At 46.9% G+C, this 23,452-nt stretch overlaps 1 protein-coding gene across 1 annotated transcript in view; it reads right to left on the reverse strand.

Annotated features, from left to right (window-relative positions):
* Positions 1-23,452, reverse strand: part of SCD5 (stearoyl-CoA desaturase 5) — a 28,742-nt gene that overhangs the window by 3,026 nt on the left and 2,264 nt on the right. The window contains exons 2-4 of the mRNA XM_058803437.1: positions 7,803-7,933; positions 3,069-3,274; positions 483-715 (exon numbers count right to left, since the gene is read on the reverse strand). Of these exons, the coding sequence (XP_058659420.1) occupies positions 483-715; positions 3,069-3,274; positions 7,803-7,933 (570 nt within the window). The remainder of the gene's footprint in view (positions 1-482; positions 716-3,068; positions 3,275-7,802; positions 7,934-23,452) is intronic.

Consider the following 23,452-nt stretch of genomic DNA (forward strand, 5'->3'; position numbering starts at 1 on the left):
GCCTGCCTTCAGGGTGATGTTGTCTTTTTATACTAAAAATTATATATACTTTATTTACAATAATTTTCCAATACCTATCACCTATGTTAAACAGTCCATCTCTACCCTAAACCAATCCAAAAGTCACCATCACCCAGAAGATGGAGGCTAGGAAGAAGGAGAAAGAAGGACAAGGCATGCCGAAATTGCTCCATCTTGGGACCCCAAGCCCCCACTCTAAAAACCCCAAAATCCTACTTTTCACTCTGTCACAAACTAATTATCATTCTATTTAAACTTTTGTGGCTTGCAGATCCTCATATAAGGTTGGTAATTTTTCCATGGGTCAAAATCAAAGGTACAGGGGTCTTGGGCTCTGTGCCAAGGTCTCTGAGCCCCCTGGCAAGGGCCCGAGCCATCCAGGGCAGCCAGAGGGATGTCCTGGATTCTGACAGGACACCACCCCGAGCTGGCAGAGCTATGCCCAGGGCTGCAGCACTCACCAATGGCTCCCAGGGTGACCAGGGTGTTCTGCCTGGGGTTGATGTTCTTGTCGTAGGGGCGGTTGCCGTACATGTGGGCGGCGCTGTTGACCAGCCAGGTGACGTTCAGGGAGATGGTGTACCGCAGGATGGAGGCCAGGAAGTAAGCGTTCCACAGGCTCTCACCCCACAGGTACCACGGCACGACGGTGGGGATCACAAAGCACATCAGCACTACTGAGCTCTTGTAATACCTGCAGGAGTTACAAGGGGAAAAGGAAGGCCAAGTAAGACCCGTCCTGTTCGTCCCCATAAGACCCCCTATAAAACTCCCTTGTTCGTCCATAAGACCCGTCTTGTTCATCCCCCTATAAAACACCCTAAGGTTTAAAATAGACCCCTGCTTTTGTTGAGTTTTCTGGAAGGGATGAGGAAAAATAGATTTATTAAACAGTTATTAAAACTTTGCATTCCCTAGAAGTCTTTTGGATAGGAAGAACTGTCATTTTTTATTTGACAAAAACAAACAGCTTCCAATTAAGATCCACAGAGGGCTGGAAAAATGCTAGTATTAGCAGTATTTTTGAAAGGAAAGAAGTTTTCATGAACACAGTTCTCATCTGTAACACATGAGCTAGTTTTGATCATCTTGTGCATGAAATCAATCAACCTCCTGCCTTGCAAGTTCTTTGCTTGATGTATTTTGTTGTTGTTTAGACGTTGTGCCTCACATCCTGGGCTCCAGGAGGAGATCTGCAGCTCCACAGCAACACCAGCCAAGGTGAAGAGGGCATTCTTCAGGTCTCTCACAGAACTTACCTGAGCTAAGGCCCTCCAATTCTCACTTACCTGAGCTAAGGCCCTCCAAGCAAACAAGTTCCCTTTCTTTGCTCCACCAAAGATAACAAGTAATTTCCCACTCATATGACTGACTTCTGATAAGGTCAGAAGTCTGACCTTATCAGACTCTCATCAGTTCAAGGCCAGGATTTAAGCAGAGCTGGAGGAGAAAAGTACTTTCCACTCCAGAAAACTCCTTCAAAGTTCAAAGCCTCTACCACTCTGGGGAAATAGAATAAAATATGAGAACATCTTATCAGGCACCAATTAAAACTATCCTGCCAGATGGAAGAAGCCCAGACTGAGGTCTTTGATGAAGATATGAAATCTCCCATCTGAACAAGCATCAGAGTACATTGCCTTCCTCTGAAACATGCACCTTGGGGTGAGAAACCTCCTTACCTGGAGTGCAGGGACATCAATGCCTCAACACATACCTGGGGAACACCCCTGCTTTCACCGCACGAAAACTTTGTCCTGGAGACACTTCAGCTGTGAGCCCCTCTCTCACATCACCTGCAGGATTACTGCTCCCTGACTCACACAGGGTAGGTTTTGCTGTCAGTCATGCCTGGAGCACTACTGTGATTTCAGCTGAAGTGATGTGGTTTTAAACTGACTGAGTGGTGCCTCGTCCACAACTCAGAAGCACCACGAAATTCAGCAAAGCTAACAATTTGGCCTTAAAACAAAACCTGACAAGAAGGATTTATTATGATTCTCAGTGATGTATTGTGATTCTTAGTGCCTGCTAGTTTTTCCATGTTGTCAAAAAAACCCCCAACACTGTCCTAAATTCAAATCCAGAGCAAAGGCATTTGCTAAGACAACTTTCCTACAGAAAACACACTTCTTCACTAGATAACCTTTGCAGCATGACCAAAGCAGTAAAGCTTGCTTCTCCTGGATGCTGTTGTCGTGGAAAAGGAAATAGCCAAAAGGAGCTGCAGCAAACTTCAAGGGAGCTGTTGCAAAAAGGCACTGCCAACTGAGGAACCAGTGAAAGCAACCATACATGGAGGGAAGTATTCCTCACTCCTGGAAGATTTCCATTACAAGGGTAATTTTTCTGCCTTAGAGAAATCTAAGGAGAAAAATCTAAGGAGAAAAAACTCTAATGTTTAGACTTAACTGACTGCTCCCCTCACTCAGAAAATACACAGAAATGGCCTTAAGCAGTTTTCCAAAGTGCCTGGATGAAATGCTTGCAAGCAGAAAGTGTTCTTGTGCCTAGAACACAGGCACTCACAGAGCATAAAGGATGTTGCTCAATTCCCAGCTCTCACAGAGTGTGTAGCAAACTGAGCTAGGACTGTGCTAATTCCCAATGGAGATAATTAATGCTGTACAGAATGGCAGTCTTGGGAGAGGTGGCACTTGGCCTGCACTGGCCCAGGGGTGCCAGAAATGACTTTGCAGAGTGAAATGTGCACTTCTGTGCTAAGGCAATTAGTGATTGCAGTGTTTGCTCCTGTGATCAAAGAAGAAAGCCGAGATCCAAGCAACTTCTGCCACAGCTGTTTTCATAACCAGCCCAGGCTTTTTGGGAAAGCAGAGGCACAAGGACAGGGCTCGCTGCTTGTGCCACAGAGGACAGTCAACAAGTGTCATGGGAATAGTGGGGGCCAGAGGAAAGGCATCGGTGGCAGGGATATCTCAGGGAAGAAAAGGGACAGGCAAAAACAAGGAATGAGCCACAACCAGACTGCCAGGCAGGAGGATCTCTCCACGCCCAGCTCACAGCAGGGCTCAGCACTGGGCACTTACTTTCTTTGGAACCTGACGACGGGGTCATCGAGCAGGTCGGTGAAATCCAGTTTCCTGCCCTTCTCGATGACGTCGCGGTGCTTGCGCACGAAGAGCCAGCCGATGTGCGAGAAGAAGAAGCCGCGGCGCGCGTTGTGCGGGTCCGCGTCCGTCTCCGAGTACTTGTGGTGCACGCGGTGGTCCCGGCTCCACTCGTAGATGTCATTCTGCACAAAAAGCACCCTGGGGTCAGAGGAGAGGGGCAGGCACTGCCACGACCTCCAGGCCTCCCAGGTCACCGTCATATTTTCTGGAAAATCCCTTGGCCAGGATTTCTCTCCTGGGAAGCTGAGAAGCCTCAGAGAAAAAGGAAAACAATAATTATCTGATTCACTTCTCCTGTGTTTTGCTGCTTTGGAATGTGGTTGGGGATTGTTTATCCAACATGTGAATTGTTTTAACTTAATGACCAATCACGATCCAGCTGTGTCAGGACTCTGGAGAAAGTCATGAGTTTTTCATTAGTATCTTTTAGCCTTCTCTTGAGTATCCTTTCTCTATTCTTTAGTATAGCATAGTATAAAATTTTTTAATATGTTCTAGTATCATAAAATAATAAATTAGCCTTCTAAGAACATGGAGTCAGATTCATTCCTTCCTCCTCTGTCTGGGGAACCCCAAAAATACCACACTCCCACACATGGTAACAGCAGAAAGTCCCTCTCTGACACTCCTCAAAAAAGGTTGTTGACTAAAACCATGGGAGTTACCATCATCCATGGTAAAATCATGTTTTAAAGCCATGTTAGTCAACATGGAAAACCACCACTAAAACTGATGGGAGTTGCCATCATCAGTGTGCCCTGGGTGTCTGAGGATGGGCTGCAGGGACTGGGTACATACATGTTTACACTGTTATTTTAAGACTGTGCTATGGGGAACCTTGTGTATTTATTTTCAGTGGACTACAGTACAGGGGCTCTCAGTTCTGGCATCCTCTTTCTCAGCTGGTTGCAGCTGGTGCCCTCCAGGCACAAACACAGTGCTGAAAATGGAGCTTGTGGATCACTGCAGCCACTGTGGTGAGCAACATGACACTGAAATGCCTTATGGCTGTAAATGGAATCATGGGGACTGCAGGGAGGAAAGGATGGACCACAATTTCACACTTGGATCCATAAAGAGAGACTTTCTGAGTTCACTCAGCCAAAGGGATATCAGCCTCTCAGTTTGCTCTGCAGGATGCCCTGGCTGGATGCACTGGACCAAGCTGGTGGCTTTTGCAGTGGTGCTAAGCTATTAGTGCAGGGCATTGTGAGCACATTCAGCACTTGCAAACCTCAGGCCACACACTCATCTATGAATTTAAGTGCTCAACACCAACACTAAAATGTGGAAATGTCAGTTAATGCCCAGATCCACACAAGGGTGAACTTTAATCAGAGTTCTTAGCAGAGGTTGCTAGTTCCACCTCTGCACAGTCAGAAGCAGAAATACCCAAGGAAGAAAAGGCCTGGGTTACTTTTAGGAACAGCACCCACAGCCACCAACCACAGCAGGTTTGCTCCCAGTAGAACCGAGAAAATTGATTGCAAGGTCTCTTAAATAAGAATAGGACACCACCCATGTGGGCACTGAATACAGCCCAGGACACAGCAAGCACAGGATAATGAAACTGTGTGTACCCATATTTTGTGGGGCAAGAGCCCTGTGCAGAAAGCATTGCAGAAATAATCATTGCTCCTTCTTTCAGATATCAGTGTTGGAGAGAAAGCACTGAGGGGCCTCTGGGAACAACTGCAAAGAGCAGCTAAAGAATCCAGCTCAAATGGCTCCAACACCCAATTTCAGCTTTGCAAAATGCTCTCTGCCTGCAAGAGCACACCAGGGACAAGTGAGGAGCAAGAACCCTGGAAAGATCTCAGCTCCACTGCCTTCAGTTATGCTCAGCCCTTTGCTGTTGCCATGTAGTGAACACAGTGATGCTGGGAGTGGGCTGGGGATGAGGGGGACATTTTTCTGCAGCACTGACACATCTAAGCCACTGAAAGGAGGCAGCAAAGATCAGCCCCTTGCCAGTGCTCCAGTGTGCTGCACCTTAACATCTCACTGCATGAGAAAACAAAGTAAACTGCAAAAAAGCAAAGGAAGTCACCCAAGTCCTCAGTGAGAACCCCTCAACCTTCCTACAGAGGAATCAAAAGGAATGAAAATCTCTACACTGCTTCAGTGGCTTCACTGGGAATATCCATATGACTGGAAAATGTCAACATTAAGTAACTTAAAAATAAACCAGGTTTATGCAAGAAGCACACTTAGAAAAGGTCTTCTTTCTTAACCAGAAATAATGTTTCAAGTGAGACTATTGATCAATTTGTCACAAGAGCACTTGATAAAGTCATTTGTGGGACAGCAGATAACCAGGAAAAGCAATGATACCATGAGAAATTAACTTGACTTTTCATGCCACAGCAAATGCCTGCAGAGCTGGTAAAAAAAACCATGATTCCCCAGATGAAAGGATTAGGAAGCTGCGAAACAACTGAATTGCATCTAATTAAAACCACAAGAGCTAAGAGGAAATAAAGGCCTGAAGCCAGGACTGTTGACAATAAATACACCATGAAGTGGAGCACAGCATGTGTAAATATGCTCTGAGCATATTATTAGCAACCATTTTTCAAGAACACATCACTTTTGATCAAGTTTCAGGTAAACACAGGGGTGAGATCCCTTCTGGAGCAGGGAGCAACAGCATCCTGCTGTGACAGTGATGCAGCCACGAGGTTTCATTAGCAGGTCCCTTAACAAACCTGCAGACTGACATGTGCCAGTGGCCTGGGCTGTGTGACAGTCTCCATGGGCTGACACAGATTTGCACACCACCCCTCCTGCTGTGTCCAGCACAAACACAGACTGTGCCACAGAGATGACACCAGCACGGCCCAGATGAGCTGCTGGAACTTAAATGCTGGGAGAGCAATAAGCCAGGTATTACCTATGTCTGAAACAGACAAGTGACAGCAAGAAGAAGAGTCTTTCAAAATTATGAGAGCTTCACTCTAGATGGAGAGAAGAAACACAGCTCAGCATGATCCAATCATTAATAAAACCCACATGGCAGAACTGGCTGCATCTGATGGTATTCCAGAGGAGGTACAGCATGTCACAGCCCAGGCAGTATCAAGCTAAAACTCTACAGCAGTTTCCTTCCCCTGCCCTTCAAGAATTCTGAATGTTTCCTCCTCATTTAGCATCCAGGGATGCTGTATGCATCTTTAGTGCTACCTCTTCCTCCCACAGCCAACGTGAAGGAGATGGACCTGAAAACTCATCACTCACTGTCTGTCTGTGGTGGTGGAAAGAGCCTTTACAGGCAATGGATGTCATGGTAATTAGGAGCAGGCTTCAGATTTAGAGTGGGTAATTTGGCCTTTCATCTTATTTCTGATATGAAGGGCACAAAGGTGGCTTGAAGCTACTTTGAAGTACTTCCCTGCCTCAGAATCCCAGTGTTCTCAGACAAAAGCAGTGATGAGCACAATGCAGCTGAGAACAAAATCCATAGCAACAGGGCAGCAGAATGCAATGAAATCCCTGTGTGCAGGCTCACTGCAAACAGCTCTGCACATTCATTTAAATTGCTTGTGGAAGATAAGATCAGCTGTGTAACAGGGAGACAACACCAGGGCTTCTCAAAACTCCCAACAGTTGTTTAACACATTGAGCAAAGGGCTTGTAAAGCTCTCCAAGGAACCAAGCAGCAGATGGAAAATGGTTCAGAATAAAGAAAGGCTATAGTCAAAATGGACACATTTCCATTTTCAGGCAAAAGCATTGTGCCCTTTGTAATGTGTAGAGGGGCTAACGAATTAATTCTTTCCACCTTAAAAAAGAAAAAATCAAAGATGATAAATGAGAAGTACAGAGGTAGATAAAGGGACTCTTTTCATTCTCTGTCAAGGCAAATGAACAAAAAGTCAACCAAGCAGATTGAAAGGGAAAAGATAAAATCTCAGGGCACAAGACATACATGGCACTCAGTGCCACAAGGGGTTACGGCAGCCAAACTCAATAAGTTTAATTTTAGTACAGGTAAGTTTAATTATAGTGCAGGTTCCTATCTCTATCCTTGCCAGCCAGAGGAGGAACCAAATTCACACTGAGAAGATCCTGGTTCAGGGCTAACTCCTACAACCAGCTGGGTGTTACACAAGTGTTTCTGTGGTCTAGGACTGCCTACCAGCAAGTACAGAGCTAGTAACACACTTCTTCACAAACATATTTGAATTTGGCTGGTGAAAAACGCTGCATAAAACAGAGATAAATTAAGATTGTGGAAGGGTGCCTGCTCTCCTTTCTGGGCAATCTCCAACTGCCTGGATGAACAGACTCTTGGTTACACAGACACACTTGCATCAAGCTGGCCCTTATAAAAGTCTCCACGTTGTCCTGTGAAGTGTGGGGCCTGACCTGTACCACAGCTCAGCTGCTGGGGTGCTGAGCCTCTGATTTGGTCACCTTCAGCGTGGTCCTTATGCAATTATTGCTCCTGGTCTGCCTAGTGCACATTGTTACGTGGGTGGTGAGAGGGCTCTGCATGCCCTGAGCCAGCACAATGTGTTACAGCAAATAAATGTCTTTCTGCCAGGTCTTTTTTTTTCTTTCTTTTGCTGTCTCTAAGCTGAGGGGATCCCTGCACAGCAGAGAGTGCTGCCTGGAGGCTGAGAAACTGCACAAGCAACACAAGCTCACCTGGAAAGCCATGGAGTTAGCTGCAGCCAGGAAGATCCTCAAAGGCAGCTTGGCTTTGTAGGAGCGGTGGCTCCAGAGGCGATGCGCGCCCGCTGTCACGCCCAGAGCCGTCATCAGGAAACAGAAATATGCTGAAAGACACAAACCAAAACACAGGGTCTGCCAGGGGGCCAGCTGACATCACTTGTGCTCTCTGTGCTGTGGAGATGCTCCTTGCCCTGCCTGCCAACGCCTGCAGACAGGAGGTGAGGCTCTCAGCCCATCTCTGCCTCACAGACTCTCTTCCTGAAGAGGACAGGCTTATTTTGCAAGTGTAAAATCAAAACAAGAGCAGATTCCAACATTAAAGAATATTACAGGACAATTTCAAATTGATTTACATCATCTGCAGCAATGTGTTGTTTAGCCAGGGATCCCTGCTACCCTACACAGACACATTTTGGTTAAAACAGCCTATTTCAAATACCAGAACAAATAGGGAAAATGAGACCCCAAAAATGGGTTTTGTACTTGTGTCTGCACAAGAGCCCATCCACCAGGGAACCGTGTTAGACAGGCAGTGGTTTGACAAGAATTCACAGTCTGCTTTTCCTGGTATGTAATGTAAAAGATTTGTCTTTGCAAAAAGAAAACAAATGTATATGTAGGTGTGTGTCTACTGTGTCCTTCTATCAACTCCCAGCTCACCGTGCTTGAAATTGCAGCGTCTGAGAGAAAATAGAATGGAAAGATATTTGGGAAAATAACAGCAACCATATTTCATGTTGATTGTCACCCCTGCAGACTGAAGAAGCAAATGGACTTTTTCCACTCTGCTGGTGGATCCATCAAAAACAGATTTACCCAAACTGCTTGCCATGTCTATGGTCAAAATCCCTGTCATCTCCTGTACAGCAAACCAAAGCCTTTCTCACAAGATGCAGCAGACAGCTGGAGTCAGAATGGTCCCAGTGAAGATGATGTCTCTCTAAAACCTGCTTTGGGTGCCATCACTGAAGAGACAATTCTGATTTTCAGCAGGGTGAATGCTCATGGTACTCCTAGAAAAGGCTCATTTGTGCGGTTATGCTGAGTCCATTGAAGTCTACAGTGAAATTAAAACTTCTGCTTACCTGAGGAGAGCTACAGAAATGAACTAAAATCATGCATTCTCTCTGCACATTATCTATAGACATTGCTGAATATACAGATTACTCTCAGATCATTAAAATGCTGGCATCACAACTCCTCACACTCCAGTTTCCAATGCAGAGTTGCAGTTCTTGCATATGCCTTGCTAGAGCAAGGACTTGGGACTTGTATGAAATTAGGGAAAACCTATCCCACCATTTGCTGTGTGTGATGGTTGATCTGTGCAGAAACATCACTAAATAAAGCCTTCCAAATCACTCAAATGACTGTGATTGTGGGAACAGATCTTTGACACACAGAATACTGACATTATCCAGCTAACATAAAAATATTAAGGTTAGAGTCCTGAATCACTACAAGAACATATTTTCTGTGGGCTTTACGACTTTAACCTCCTGCTAGTCATGGGCTGAAATCTCCCATCTTCAGCAGTTTCTTTGCTTCCTTTAAAGCACAAGGGGGCTTTTTTCATGCTTCACAGCAACAAATCATTTAATTGACCAAGTGCTTCTCAAGGGCAGCCATCCATCTTAATCATGAATGATTGCTTAAAACAAGAATGAAAGATAAATGGGCAAAGTGAGACATGTGACATGAGGGTTGATTTCACCTCCCTTCTCTGTCCTGTGTAAGAAGGAGGCTGTGTGGTAGCTAACAGACCACATGGAATATCTGCACTGAACACAATCAGGGACAAGAAGCCTCTCTGGCCCTTTCCAGCCCCCAGGGACTTGCCAGCCCCAGCCCACTCCTGCAGTGCTCAAGTGATCAAGGGAACAGCTGGGGCTCATACCCACGCACCATGCCTATTTTCTGGCTTTGCAGAGGAGGAATCACAAGAGCAGGAATCTTCCCAATATAAATCCCGAGGGCTGAAACATGCCCAGAAACAAACAAACAAAATTACTCAGGAGGTTCAGTGGCAGAGCAGAAAAAAAAACCTGTCAGACAAATGCACTGCTTGGTGATAGCAAGTTTTGTGATTCTTACAGCAATTAAGGTGCCCAAAAATAATATTTGACCCAATGTATGAATAGCCAAGATGACAAATATTTGCCATGCAAGGAACAGGTCTCAAGCTCTCCTTTGCAGAATAAATTAGGATCTCAAACCAAAAGTCAGACTACCAACCATTTGGTTATATATTAATAATGCACAGCTACAGTATCTGTATGAGAATATTCTGCTTGCTTCCTGTCCCTGGAACAGAACCTGGAAAAAGGGTCAGGTCTCCAAGGATGTATTCAAGAGGGCTGCTAGAGTATGCAGGAAAAAAATTAGGGAGGCCAAAGCCCAGTTTGAACTCAGGATAGCGACTGCTGTTAAGGATAACAAAAAATGTTTTTATAAATATATTAATAGTAGGAAAAAAGGTAAGACCAGCCTTTGTTCCTTAATGGACACAGGTGGTAATTTAGTATTTACAGACGAGGAGAAGGCAGAAGTGTTCAATGCCTATTTTGCCTCGGTTTTTAATGAGAAGATAACTTGCCCTCAAGACTCCCGTCCGTCTGGACGGTAGATGGTTTTAGGGAACAGAATGGTCCCCACATTATCCAGGAAGAGGCAGTTATAGAACTATTGAAATGCCTGGACATTCACAAATCTATGGGACCAGACGGGATCCACCCCAGGGTGATGAGAGAGTTGGCGAGTGAGATTGCAAAGCCACTCTCTATCATTTACCAACAGTCGTGGATTACTGGTGAGATTCCAGATGACTGGAAGCTGGCCAATGTGATACCTATTCACAAAAAGGGCGCAAAGGATGACCCTGGCAATTATAGACCAGTCAGTCTGACATCTATACCTGGCAAAATAATGGAACAGTTCATATTACGTGCCATCATGCAAGACTTGCAGGATGGCCAGGGTATCAGACCCAGCCAGCACGGATTTAGGAGGGGTAGATCATGTCTAACTAACCTGATCACTTTTTATGATCAGGTAACCCGGCTAGTGGATGCAGGGAAGGCTGTAGATGTTGTTTTTCTGGATTTCAGAAAGGCCTTCGACACTGTTTCCCATAGCATACTCCTACACAAGCTAGCTGGCCGTGGTCTGGATAGGAATACCCTTTGCTGGGTTCAAAACTGGCTGGATGGCCGGGCCCAAAGAGTGCTGGTGAATGGTGTCACATCTAGCTGGCGACCAGTCACAAGTGGTGTCCCTCAGGGTTCTGTGTTGGGACCAGTTTTGTTCAATATTTTTATTGACGATATGGATGAGGGCTTAGAGTCTTTTATTAGTAGTTTCGCTGATGATACCAAATTGGGTATGAGTGTAGATCAACTAGAGGGGTGTAGGGCTCTGCAGAGAGACTTGGAACGGCTGGACAAATGGACAGAATCAAATGGGATGAACTTCAATAAGTCCAAGTGCCGAGTATTGCACTTCGGCCATAATAATCCCCTGTACCGATACAAGCTGGGGATGGAGTGGCTGGATAGTGCCCAGGTGGAAAGGGACCTGGGGGTGCTGGTTGACAGTCGATTGAATATGAGCCAGCAATGTGCCCAGGTAGCCAAGAGGGCCAATGCCATCCTGGCCAGTATCAGAAATGGTATGGCCAGCAGGAACAGAGAGGTCATTCTTCCCCTGTACTCGGCACTGGTGAGGCCTCACTTGGAGTACTGTATCCAGTTCTGGGCCCCTCACTTTAAGAGGGACGTTGAGTTACTTGAGCGTGTCCAGAGGAGAGCAACGAAACTAATAAGGGGCTTGGAACACAAGCCATATGAAGAGCGACTGAGGGAGCTGGGGTTGTTCAGCCTGGAGAAAAGGAGACTAAGGGGTGACCTCATCACTCTCTACAACTTCCTGAAGGGTGGCTGTAGTGAGCTGGGGGTCGGCCTCTTTCTCCGGGCGACAACGGATAGAACAAGAGGACACAGTCTCAAGTTGCGTCAAGCTAGATGTAAGTTAGAAGTAAGAAGGAAATACTTCACAGAAAGAGTGGTCAGAAACTGGAATCATTTACCCAGTGAGGTGGTAGAGGCATCATCCCTTGAAGAATTTAAAAAAAGACTGGATGTGGCACTTGCTGCCATGATCTAGCTGAACAGTTAGAACATCGGCTGGACTAGATGATCTTATAGGTCTCTTCCAGTCTTGAAAATTCTGTGATTCTGTGTGATTCTGTGTGTAGGGGGTGAACATGTCAGTGAAACACAGGAGGATTGCAATGTGGAGCAAAGCAGCCAGTTAATAGCAATTCCTCCTTATACAGAAAACACCCTCTCAGAAATGTAGCTAAATGGGTTTCCCAAGTAATAAACAGTAAATAATATTTATGGCAGAAAAAAGGGGAAAAAAATAAAGCCACAAGAAAAGTACCAGTTAACAACCTGGAATTCAAACAATTAATGTTGTATTTCTTTTTAATTTAATGGGATACCTAATGTACAAAGAGGAAAATGGTAAAAAAACAGAGGTGTGTCCTCTGCATGTTCTGCTAAGGACTAGACAGGAGCATTTCTAATCAGCTCACTTGACAGAGCACAGCATAAGCAAAACAATTCAGAACTGGAGCAGAGGGAGAACCACTTAAAAGAGGGAACAAGGAGGAAGAGAGGGAAGAGAAACCAGCAGGTAAAGCAGTGCAAAAGGACAAAAGAGAGACCCAGAGCATGGGGACAGGGAGAGGATGCAAGAGAGACAAGGCACAGGAGGTTAAGGCACCGTGCAGGCAGGGAGCTGGAGGGTTGCTAGGCTTCCAACACACTGCCTGTGCACAGCTGCTGTTTATGGGAACATGCCAGAATCAATAGGCAGAAGATTTGTATTCAACATTCTTATTAATGACCTGAAACAAAGGCAAACAGCATACTAATTACAACAGTGGATGATGCTATATTTGGAGCAGCAGTGAGAGAGCTAAAAAAACACAGAAGGATCCATGCAGAAAGAGGGAAAGAAGGGCTCAAAGTAAAGACAAAGCAAGTAATGTAGTTTGGGGAGCAGTAATTGGAGACAGGGATCTGTGAGGAGGATGAGAAGCTTGGGGAAGCAAGAGCCTGAAAGGAAGATCACCAACAGTTCATAAAATATTCCCAGTGGGCCATATGATAAGGCAGCACGACATCAGTGTGATTTTGAACAGCAGGCACAGAGGTATCATCTCACTGTCAGACAGAAGCCATGAAAACTACACCAGCTAAATAATTTTAAAATGGATGGCAAATCAACAACATCAAGCATTTGAGCCACCTTTTTCAGAACAACTCATTATGCCCATAGCTGGATTTCTGGGAAAGTTCTACTAAGCCCAGTGCCAAACTCTTCTGAAAATCTCAGTCTCCAGGGAAATGGCTTCCTATGAAGATAGGGGACATGTTACCACAGCCTGTATCTACTTTACATCTACTGATCTATCTACTGATCAGGAAATCATCCTCTGATCTTAGTGGTTGCTTATATTGCAGCAGATCTCACCACCTAAAAATTTCAATTCTGTTTTATGCTAAATATCAAAATTAGAACGACTTCTGTTTCTGAAACCTGAACATTAGATATTTATGTATTTATTGTTTGTGAATCCAGCCCATTACAGATTGATTTTGACTTTTATCTTGTTATTAAAAAAACCTAAATCGACCAAAAGGAGATGCTCAGCAAACACTGGGTTCACTCTGCATATCTGAACAGACAATTCTTGCTCCTGAAAGCAAGGAGATGGCTGGCCATCCTTGTTCAGCACAGATGACAAGGAGACACTGTGGGACAGCAACTATCCCCACATTACCAATGTCAAACACAACCCAGCTAGATGGAGCAAATCACAATTATCTCAGAGGGACCATACATCAGACAGGACAACAGGAGCAGTGAAACAAAATCGAGTGCACTTTCACAATAGCACTACTGTCAAGACACAAGCCATCTTTAAAATACACAATAATTTCACAGAGCTGTTCCCATGGGGTGGCAGCACACAGAGCCTGGCACCAGCTCACACCAGTGGCTCTGATCCCTGGGTGGATGGCAGGGACAGAGGGACAGTAGGGCTGGAGCAGGGCAGGGAATCAGCCCTTGCCAGACTCACTGCAGGCATCTCTCTCCCATGTGGCTCCCAGTCCCTTCACAGGGACTTGAACAACCACAGCAAGGTGACTGCTCTGCCATCATCCTCACACTTTGCTCTCTGTAAGGGGTTCCACACACAGAGCCCACCACAGCCCTATTTTCGGAACACACTTTGGGACCAGGCAGTTTCTGTGAAGCTTTGAGCCTGTTTGCATGTCACAGCATGTAAGAAACTTTTTTCTGGAGCAGATTTGGTTTTAAGTCAAGTGATGACACATCTTACATCAACCAGGATTGGGGTATATTACATTCAATGCCAGCAAGCTGGGAAGAAATTCCCAGTCTCTCCAGTACCAGCAATTGGGAAAAACATGTGGGGAAAGGGCTCACTCCTTTAAACAAGAGAGATGGCAGGCTTTGTGAGATCAGAACACTGGCTCACCTAGCCACATATGTTCTTCTGACAGGGATAAGAGCAGTTGCTATGCAGTGGAGACTGAATTAAAGAAGAATTAAAACACTAATTAAAAAGGAAAAAAGAAAAAAAAAAGAAAAAAAAAACAAAGGCCAGCTATTGTTGCACTAGCACTGCCTGCACACTTCAAGTAGTGTGGACTTCAAGAGGTGACATTTTGCACAGAGAGTATGTAAAAAGTAATTACCAAGGCAAGTAATTACTAGAGGCTGTCCCAGAATTGTTATCACACTTGCTCTGACCAGGAGGGTGACAGACCTTGGTCAGGATAGCCACCAAGGGTCAGGGCCTTGGTTTGATGTCTTGTTCTGAGGACATCAGGCCCATTTACTCCTGTGCTGGCTGCTGCCAGCCCCCTGATGCAAAGGGCTGCTCACAACCAGCCCACAGCATTATTTTATACGTGCTCAGTGAGCTGCTCCTTCAGCACTGTCTGCACACTCCAGGTGCTATTTTGGAAAAGCCTTAGCTCTTCTACTGCCATCTTTCTGGGGATGTTTCAGAAGCACACAGCACTGTGCTCTGATGGAGATCCCACTGCTGGGCCAGGACACTCCCAACACTGTTCAGCCTAGAAGGTCTGACACATTCCCAGGCCCAGCCTGAAGCCACATTCAGCAAAGGTTTATACATTTTTACAAACACACTCTGTGTCTCCAGCAGTTCAAGGAGCAGCAGGCAAGATCCCCTGGATACAGGAGGGAGTAATTTCCTCAGATGTGAATTCTAATCACACTAATGGCAAAGGAAGCACATCTTTTACTTGGGGAATTAAAATTAACAAATGCAAGGGCTGTGCTTCACCTGTAGACATCTGTTACCTCTTCAACAAGAGGGCAGCTGGAGACAGCTGACCTTAAAACGCTGTTCATGATGGAGACATCTTGTGACATGACACCATTTGGTGGAAATTCTCTCTCCACAGTAGCCAGCCAAGTCTCAAGCAAGCTGCTGAGAAATTTTCATCTTAGCACAGGCCATTTTTCTCCCCTGTATGTAAAAGGATAACACAACTTGACTCACTTGTATTAAAATAAAACAAACTATTTGAGGATTAAAAATTACAGGAATGGACATGACACTTTTGTCTGCTTCCACACTAGCCTCCTGTGCTTATTCAATCATAAAAATTGCTTGTTAGGGAATTTTACTAACCCAATGAGTCAAACCCAAAATCTTCCATTATGCTGCAAGAACCGCATGAGACATACAAACAGCAAGTTGCTCAAGCACAAACATGCAAAGCTGACTGACTGCCACAAATATGGAACACTCCTGTAACTTCCAGTGGTGATTTTTTCCTTTCTAAACCTTAAACTACATCTGCATATCCTGTATCTGCCTTCTCCTCCTCACTTGGATTTTGCTGTTGTTCTGTGGTAGATTTAGGACTAATATCACCAAACCAGAGAAAGTACTTCCAGGGGTGCTGAGTGATGCCTAACTTAATTCCCTCTGAAATTCAGGACAGCACTGCCACCCATTTCAGCAGCTGCACCATACCTGGTCTCTTCTGAACTCCTAAGAGATTCTCCACTTCACTACACACACAGACAGAGGCAGAAGATTCTCTTCTGATTCAACATCAGGGCTCAGACAGGAAAAGCAGCTCCAATTTTGTGGTGTCTCCTATGTTCTTTTATGTTTTCATTAGATAATGTCGAGTTTGGGGATCCACTTTCTTAAAATGCCATGTCTGCCCTCAGAATGGAAAGTTTTCCTACCCCAAATCAGGGCAGCAGTCTTTCCAAACAGCCCAGTTAAAATGCTGGTTGATGTCACACACTGACTGCACCAGTGGGAGGGCCAGGGTCACCATCAGCATTCTTAGATGCAGATTAGGTATCAAGACCCCTGTACAGATCTGTACTGCTAAACTCCAGGGAAACCTTGGAGATCTCTTCCTCCACAGCAAACAGACACCAGGCAGCAGTAACATATCATTTAACTTGCAGCATAATGCTAAAAAAAAGCCTTATTTCCTAACCTGGAACTACATTTATTAAGGAGGAAGAAATTTTCACCAGAGTCCCTAAATTGCTGCCAAGAAGCAATGCTGAATTAGTGCTCTGGCCCTGGGGTCTCTGGGATGGAAACACTGCTCTGCTAGCCAACCCTCTGCTCACTGAGCCCTGCTAACTATCCAAGGCTGGCATCCAAAGCTCCTTGGCTGGATTCAAGTGAGCAAATGAGAATTAAAAAGCACTGGCATGAAGCAGCCCCAATTCCCTGGGCCGCCCACCATACAGGTCATGCCAGCTCTCACGGGGAGCCGTGCTTCCCTGTGGAGAGCAAACATGCAAAATCCCAGGCCAGAAAGTTTCATCTAAAATTAGATCTACACATCCTCTGAGCTACTCTAAATTGAGCCAAGAAAGACAGAGATAAGAGGAAGCACATCAAAGGCAAAGGGGAAGCAGAGTTTCAGAGCTGCAGAGAGATGATTTCTGATGATGCCCTGCTGCTGCCCCTCTGTACTGTGGTGGAGCTCCAGGAGAAGCCATCTATCACATCCCCTTGGCCCTGCCACCACCAGCTCATGAAATCCAGGCTGCCTCTGCCTGGGTGCACATGCCTGAGTATGCATTTTCAGGAACATTCCCCAGAGCCAGCACTTTTGGCTGAGTATACAAAAGACTTTATTCCAGCTGGAATAGCAGAAATGTTCATATTGACAGCTGGAGCCAATGTGACACAAATAGAGCCAATAGAGCAATGGAAATCGTGGCTGACAGCAATTATTGCAGCAAATGCCAGAACTCCCCTAGGAAGGAAACACAGATTCCCTGAACTCGCCAGCAGCTGAAGATTGCCTTAAGATGTCGAACAGCTTGCATATATTTTTAGATCAAAAGAGAAGGCTGGAAGATGCTTTGGCTTCTCTGAAATTTTTGATGCTTATGTGTAGCCTGTCTCAGCTCAGCTGGGTCCTGCGTCATCACAAAACCATGGGCAGATTTCACTCCTCTCCTAGTGACCTCACTGCTGTCCTCAATCCGCACACTGACTCGGGCTCTGCTGGGTTTTAAGTGCTCTATAAATTCTGCCAAGACACAATAAATGCCAATTTTACCTCTTTTTCAGGGACAGAGTAAAAAAATAGCATGGTTAAGCCATTAGCACAGCACCCCAGAGCCTTGCGTTCAGCAGGCAGCTCTGCACTGAGGAAGAAGGTTTAGTTATTGTTTAGTTATTGCTTAACACCCCTGTCCAAAAAGGGACAAAGCCAAAGCTGACCCTATGCAGAACCAGGTACATGACAGGGGAATGCCCTGCTCTGACCCAGTGCCCTCCCTGTGACCACCACAGCAGAGATCTGATGGGTTTGACTTTCCAGGGCTTCAAAGTCCAGATGATGTTTCCTTCTGTATCACTGCACCTTGCCTAGCTGTTTTGTGCCTGCTCCACTTGTATGCTATCAACTGTTGTACCTCTTCCTCCCCCTTCCAAAACCAAACAGAGCCCAGAGCAAAACCTGTTGCAAAAAACGGCCTCTTCCAACTTTCCCTCCAGGCAGTTTTAGCCTCAGAGCTGGGCTGCAAGCACTAAACCTCATTAAAATCAGAAGGCACAAGCCCCCTGCACCCAACAGGTCAGTCAGCCAAAGCTGTCAGGTTGAGGATGGTGCCAGTGCAGACGAGACCTTGTGTGTGGGCAGGATGATGCTCCCTGGGGGCACTCACCAGGTGACTGCTCCCCACACTGCCCCAGTTACTGCTCACTGTGTCCCTCCAGCACAATCAGCCCTGCCCCAGCCCAGCTCTGCTCCTCCAATGAGCTCGAGCACTCAGAACATCATCTGAGACACCACTGTCTAAAAATGCATGGAGAAAGATCCTCCAGAAATCCCTATCCCCTGCTGTTGAGGCCCAAGAGGGATGGCAGGCACACAATTCCCCATGCCAGCATCACAAACAGCCTTCCCCTCTGTTTCACACCAGCTTTGCTTTACTTAGCACAGTAATTGTTAATGTTTCACTCTCCACTGGGGCAGCACATTTTATTGTTGGCCTACATGGTAAAAATAAAATCTGATTACAAGAAATTGCTTGGCTTCAATTCTAACATCGGTGTTAGTTACAAGTGCAGCTGTGACTGCAGGGAGGGTAGGTGGAGTGGCAGAGATGAGGAACCACACTAAATTCAGTGCAGTAAGCCCCCTGAGACTTTTCCTGCAGACAAGTCCATCCTGACTCATCCACTGAAACTCTTCAGAGCCTGTATTCTGCCTTCCCCACCTGCACATGGAACCAAAGACAAAAAGCTAGAGCCAGAAATCCCTGGTGGCTCCCCAGAGCTGCCTGCCCCAGCTCAGGGACAGGAGGACCATGGCTGAAGAAAGCACTTTATGCTTTTGTGGCCTTTGGCTGGGCTTTTGTGTGTTTGCCACAGCCAGCTCTGGTGGGGGCAGCAAACCTTCCCTGCTTCACAGGGATGCCTCTCCCAAGCCCACAATATCAGGGGCAGCCCAAATGCCAACAATCCTGCCAAATTCAGACAGGGATTTCTACCTTTGCTGGATCCAGTTGTCATCTCTGTCCTCAGCACACAGATCAAAGGGAAAGAGTGCTTGAAGTTCTTATGGCTTGGCTGGTCAGAGCAGCCCAGCAGTGCTTTGTGCTGGGTGAACATCTCAATATCAAGCACACACAGTTTTACTGCTCACTCATCCATTCCCACTGTAGGAACTCCTCAGGAGTGCCCTGAACCCACTCCTGAGAGCAGTGGGACCAAAGGACTGTCACAGACACATTTTATGAAAAATCCTTTTGCTGGGATTTTTTCTCCTGAGAAGCCGAGAGGCCTCAGGAACAAAACGTAAACAATGGTTATCTGCTGCTGTGGAATGCAACAGGTGGATCTGTGATTGGTCTCTGTGGTTGTTTCTAATTAGTGGCCAATCACAGTCAGCTGTCTCAGACTATGGTCAGTCACAAGATTTTGTTATCATTCCATCCTCTTTCCTTTGCTTGCAAGCCTTCTGATGAAATCCTTTATTTCTTCTATTCTTTTAGTGTAGTTTTAATATAATATATATCACAAAATAATAAATAAATCTTCTGAAACATGGAGTCAGATCCTCTTCTCTCATCCTAGGACCCCTGTGAACACCACCACAATGGACCATCACACACACCCAGGGCTCAGCATACACATGGAATTTTCTCCCCATTCCTGTGCTCACAGTGCCCACGTGATGTGCAGCACACAGGACAGAGGGAAACAACACAGGAGCACCAGCAAGGCACTGGGGAGGAAATCAGGATAAGGAACAAAAACACATACTTACAGCTGAATACTGACAGACTAGGCCCTAAGGAACCGCCTCCAGCAACAGTTTAACCAGAGAGGAGTGAACATTGGGCAAGGGAAAACATCCAGCAGGCAGGAGTGTCCTCAGCAGGAGATCACCTCAGAGCAGCATGCTGGAACAGACCCAGGAACACTCCGTGACTGTATCCATCCATACCTGTTCCATGAACAGACTGCCCAGGGAAGTGGTGTAGTCTCCATCCCTGGGTGGATTCAAAAGATGTGCAGTTGTGGTACTTAGGGACATGGTTTAGTTGTGGACTTGGCAGTGTAGGTTAATGATTGGTTTTGATGATCTTAGAGGCCTTTTCCAACCCAAGTGATTCTGTGATGCTGGTCTATCTGTGCACTTTGTGAGGGTGTGTTCCCACTTTTACCATGGACATGGAGCTCAGATCATTTTCAGAGGTGTTACAGCCACCCCCAGATCTGGGGCTCATGCCACTTTTAAGGAGAGAAACACTGTTTGAGAAAATACTTTGTTCTTCTCAGAGATGATGGGAGTTCAGCTCTTGATGCCAGGAGGGAAGGAAGAAGCCAAGAATCTGTCTATTCAGAGTGACAGCTGTGTAAGTACACTTTCAAATGGGCCAGGGGAGGAAAAGCCAGCCCAAAACCTCTCTGGAGACAAGCAGGGCTATTCCCCTGGGCATATGTGCACCTCAGAGATGCAATTAACATTGGATGCTCCACCTCATGATCTAGTGGAGCAGCTGCTGTCTTGAACTGCTGAAAGCATGGTGGAGCTGGAGGCTGATGGACAACAAGGCCAGCGTCCTGTATTCCACAGAACCCTCCCAGAGCTGCTCTCTGCTCATGGCTGGGACTGTCCTGGGAGCCAGCAAGCAGGAGATCACCGTGGGGATCAAGGTGAAAAAAGGTCCTTCTGTTCACTAAGCCCTTCCCACCAAGTATCCAAGAGAAATGCCTTTGTTCACCATTTCTGACCCAAACCTCACCTACAGCAATCACCTGAGCACAACCACCATCCAGGCCACAGAGTAGCATAAACACTCTCAAGAGTGGCAGCAGGAGGGACAGAGAAGTTTCTATCAAATGCCTCCATTTCCCTGGGTGTAAAACAGAGACAATATTTGCACTTTCCTTCATCCATCCACAGAGGTGCCAAGGGGAACTTCCCTGGGGCTAGGATATTTTATTTACAGCTGTCTGGCCGTGCATAGGAATGGTTTGGCATTAAAGCCAGTTAATAACCAGAAAGCCAGCAGGTGGCACTCAAGAATATCCAAGACTCTGGAATCATGCAGGACCAATAAAACTTGCATCTGCAGTGCACAACAGCAACCTGTGCCTCGTTACACGAGCGTGCTGCCCACCAGCAGCCTGAGAAAGAGGGGATAGCCCCGAGTGCTGAGACCACAATTGCTTTAATCCCTTTTGTTGAAGGGATGCAGGCATCCCAGGCAGGATCCAGACTCTTGCCTGGAGCAGCCTGGATCTCAGCAAGGGTGCAGCTGGGCAGCACTGCTGCTCTGTCTGCGCTCCCAGCACTTGGGGACGGGGGAAAGCTGAGGATAAGCATGGCAAAGGGCTCACCACAGCTGAACATGAACAATCTGGAGCTCTCAGGAGCACTAAAACTTCTCCTAAATGCTGCTAAAACAACAGCAACAAGCCTCCCTTCCCACATGAGCACCATTAGGACAAGGCCATCCTCCTCCCCAAGCCCAGGCTCTGGCAAGGCACAGCAGGGTGTGACATCCACTCCTCCCTCACGCAGCTCTGCCAAACACATCCAGGTGATTTGGGATTTCTGGGTGGCCATGCTTGTGCAGGTTTTTAAAGGTGTTTCAGCAGCCTGAAATGAAAGGTTTTAAAGCAGGTAAACAGCTTAACTTCTTGTGCAGCAGCTCTATTTCCTACAATTAATTTGGCTACTTCAAGTGCTTCCTCCCAACCCCTCTGCAAAGATTAAAAAGCACCTTTTCCCAAACAAAATCCAAGACAATCATGTGATCCTCCAGATGGAGTCTTTAAGAAATTACCATGAGCCCACCAAAAGAAACTGTGAGCAGCTGTCAGCATTGGGCCCTGCAGTGAAACATGCTGGTCCTTCCCTCTGTATAAGGATTTCAGAGTTTTTTAGTTTGCTTTCCTAAATCCAACAGATAAAGCTCCCTGGGACTGCCACAGGGTGGAGCTGGCTGGAGCAAGGAGGCTCCTGGATAAGAAGCATCATTTAATGGCACGTTACTGTCATAGGTGACCTCTGGAAGGTGGTGCAGCATGGCCAGCCCAAAAGAGGACATCAGTGAGCCACAGCCCCAGCTGGCCACAAGCACCCCTCTGCACAAGTTCGTCCCTGGAAAATCTCCACGCCAGCCCCACCAGCAGTGAGCTGCTCCCACCCTGCTCAGTTCCCCCTGGGAGGATGGTGCTGCCTCCCCTTCAAACCCCCATGGTGCTGAGCACCAGGGAGAAGGCAGCAGGGTCCTCTCCACAGCAAACCACAGGTCAGGCTGGCAAGGAGCAAGGCAAGGGAGCTCCCAGCGAGCCCAGGCTGCGCAGCAGGGGACATTCCACATCCACTCAGCAGGTTTCATGGCTGTCCCACGGGCACAGCCCAGGGCTGCTCCATGCCTTGCACACACCATCTGCTGCCTCTCGGGTCAAGGCAGCTCCCAGCTCATGGAAAATTCTGACATGAGTAATTTCATTGTTTTTGTTCAGCTTGGATTGAAATCAAATTCCACAGAGACACTGGGATGGCCCTGAAAGCCTGTGTTTCAACCAGCTTATCTGTACATCCCTTGAAAGATAACCCAATTCCCGGTTCTGCAGCATCCACATCTTCAGTTCTGCAGCCCCCAGAGTGCTGTTTGGGATCCCTGGTGCAGCCCCAGCTCTACGTGGGGTGTGGGAAGCTGCAGCTCGGGGTGCTGGTGCGGGAGGCAGCGGGAACAGAGGAGCACAGATAATCCAGGGTAAACAACCAGCTGAGCCTTCCTTGGCAGCACTCTCCCATTGTCTATTATGTACAGCTGGACAAATGTCAATAAATTACCAATGGAAATGAGCCCTGCCGAGCAGGCAGCTTGGCCTGAGCAGCTGTTTGCTAGGTGGCACAGTGGCATTTCAGCTCCGCTTTGCCATCGGTGCTGCAGCAGCTGCCTGCCTCCGGGGGTGGGAAGGGAAGGAGGAAAGCAAGAGGGAGGGTTTGTACCTGGCCTCCCTCAGGGGAGAACACAACGGGAGGTGGATGTCTTGGGGGAGGAGAAGGTAAGAAGCCAGGCAGGCAGTGGTGAGTCATGGGAAGCTGTGGCTTCCTGCCAGACACCAGGGAGGTCACAGCCAGCACTGGCATCCCACCCCCAGCACACTTGTTCCTGCAGCTTATCCATGGGGGACCAGTGGTGGGGAACACACAGTGGCTTGCACAGGATCACCGGGAAGCCTCCTGAGTGCCAGGGAAGCTTGGGAAGAGAAAGAAAACCACAGAGGGATGCATGGAAGGCTGCAGCTCCTCCATCTGCACCCTTCAGCGTACACACATCCCTGCACTACCTGACACTACTCCCATGCTGACATCCAAGTTTGCCAGCCCGGCTCCGAAGGCTGGCTGGGAGCCAGCGCCCACAGAAAGGCAGTCTCACAGCTGATCTGCACAGGCAAGGAGATGTGGAGAACTGGGGAGGGCGAGGGACACCTCTGATTGACACCTATTCCTCCCAACACAACTTCACTG

The sequence above is a fragment of the Ammospiza caudacuta genome, chromosome 4 (assembly GCF_027887145.1).
Source record: "Ammospiza caudacuta isolate bAmmCau1 chromosome 4, bAmmCau1.pri, whole genome shotgun sequence".
Lineage (NCBI taxonomy): Eukaryota > Metazoa > Chordata > Aves > Passeriformes > Passerellidae > Ammospiza > Ammospiza caudacuta.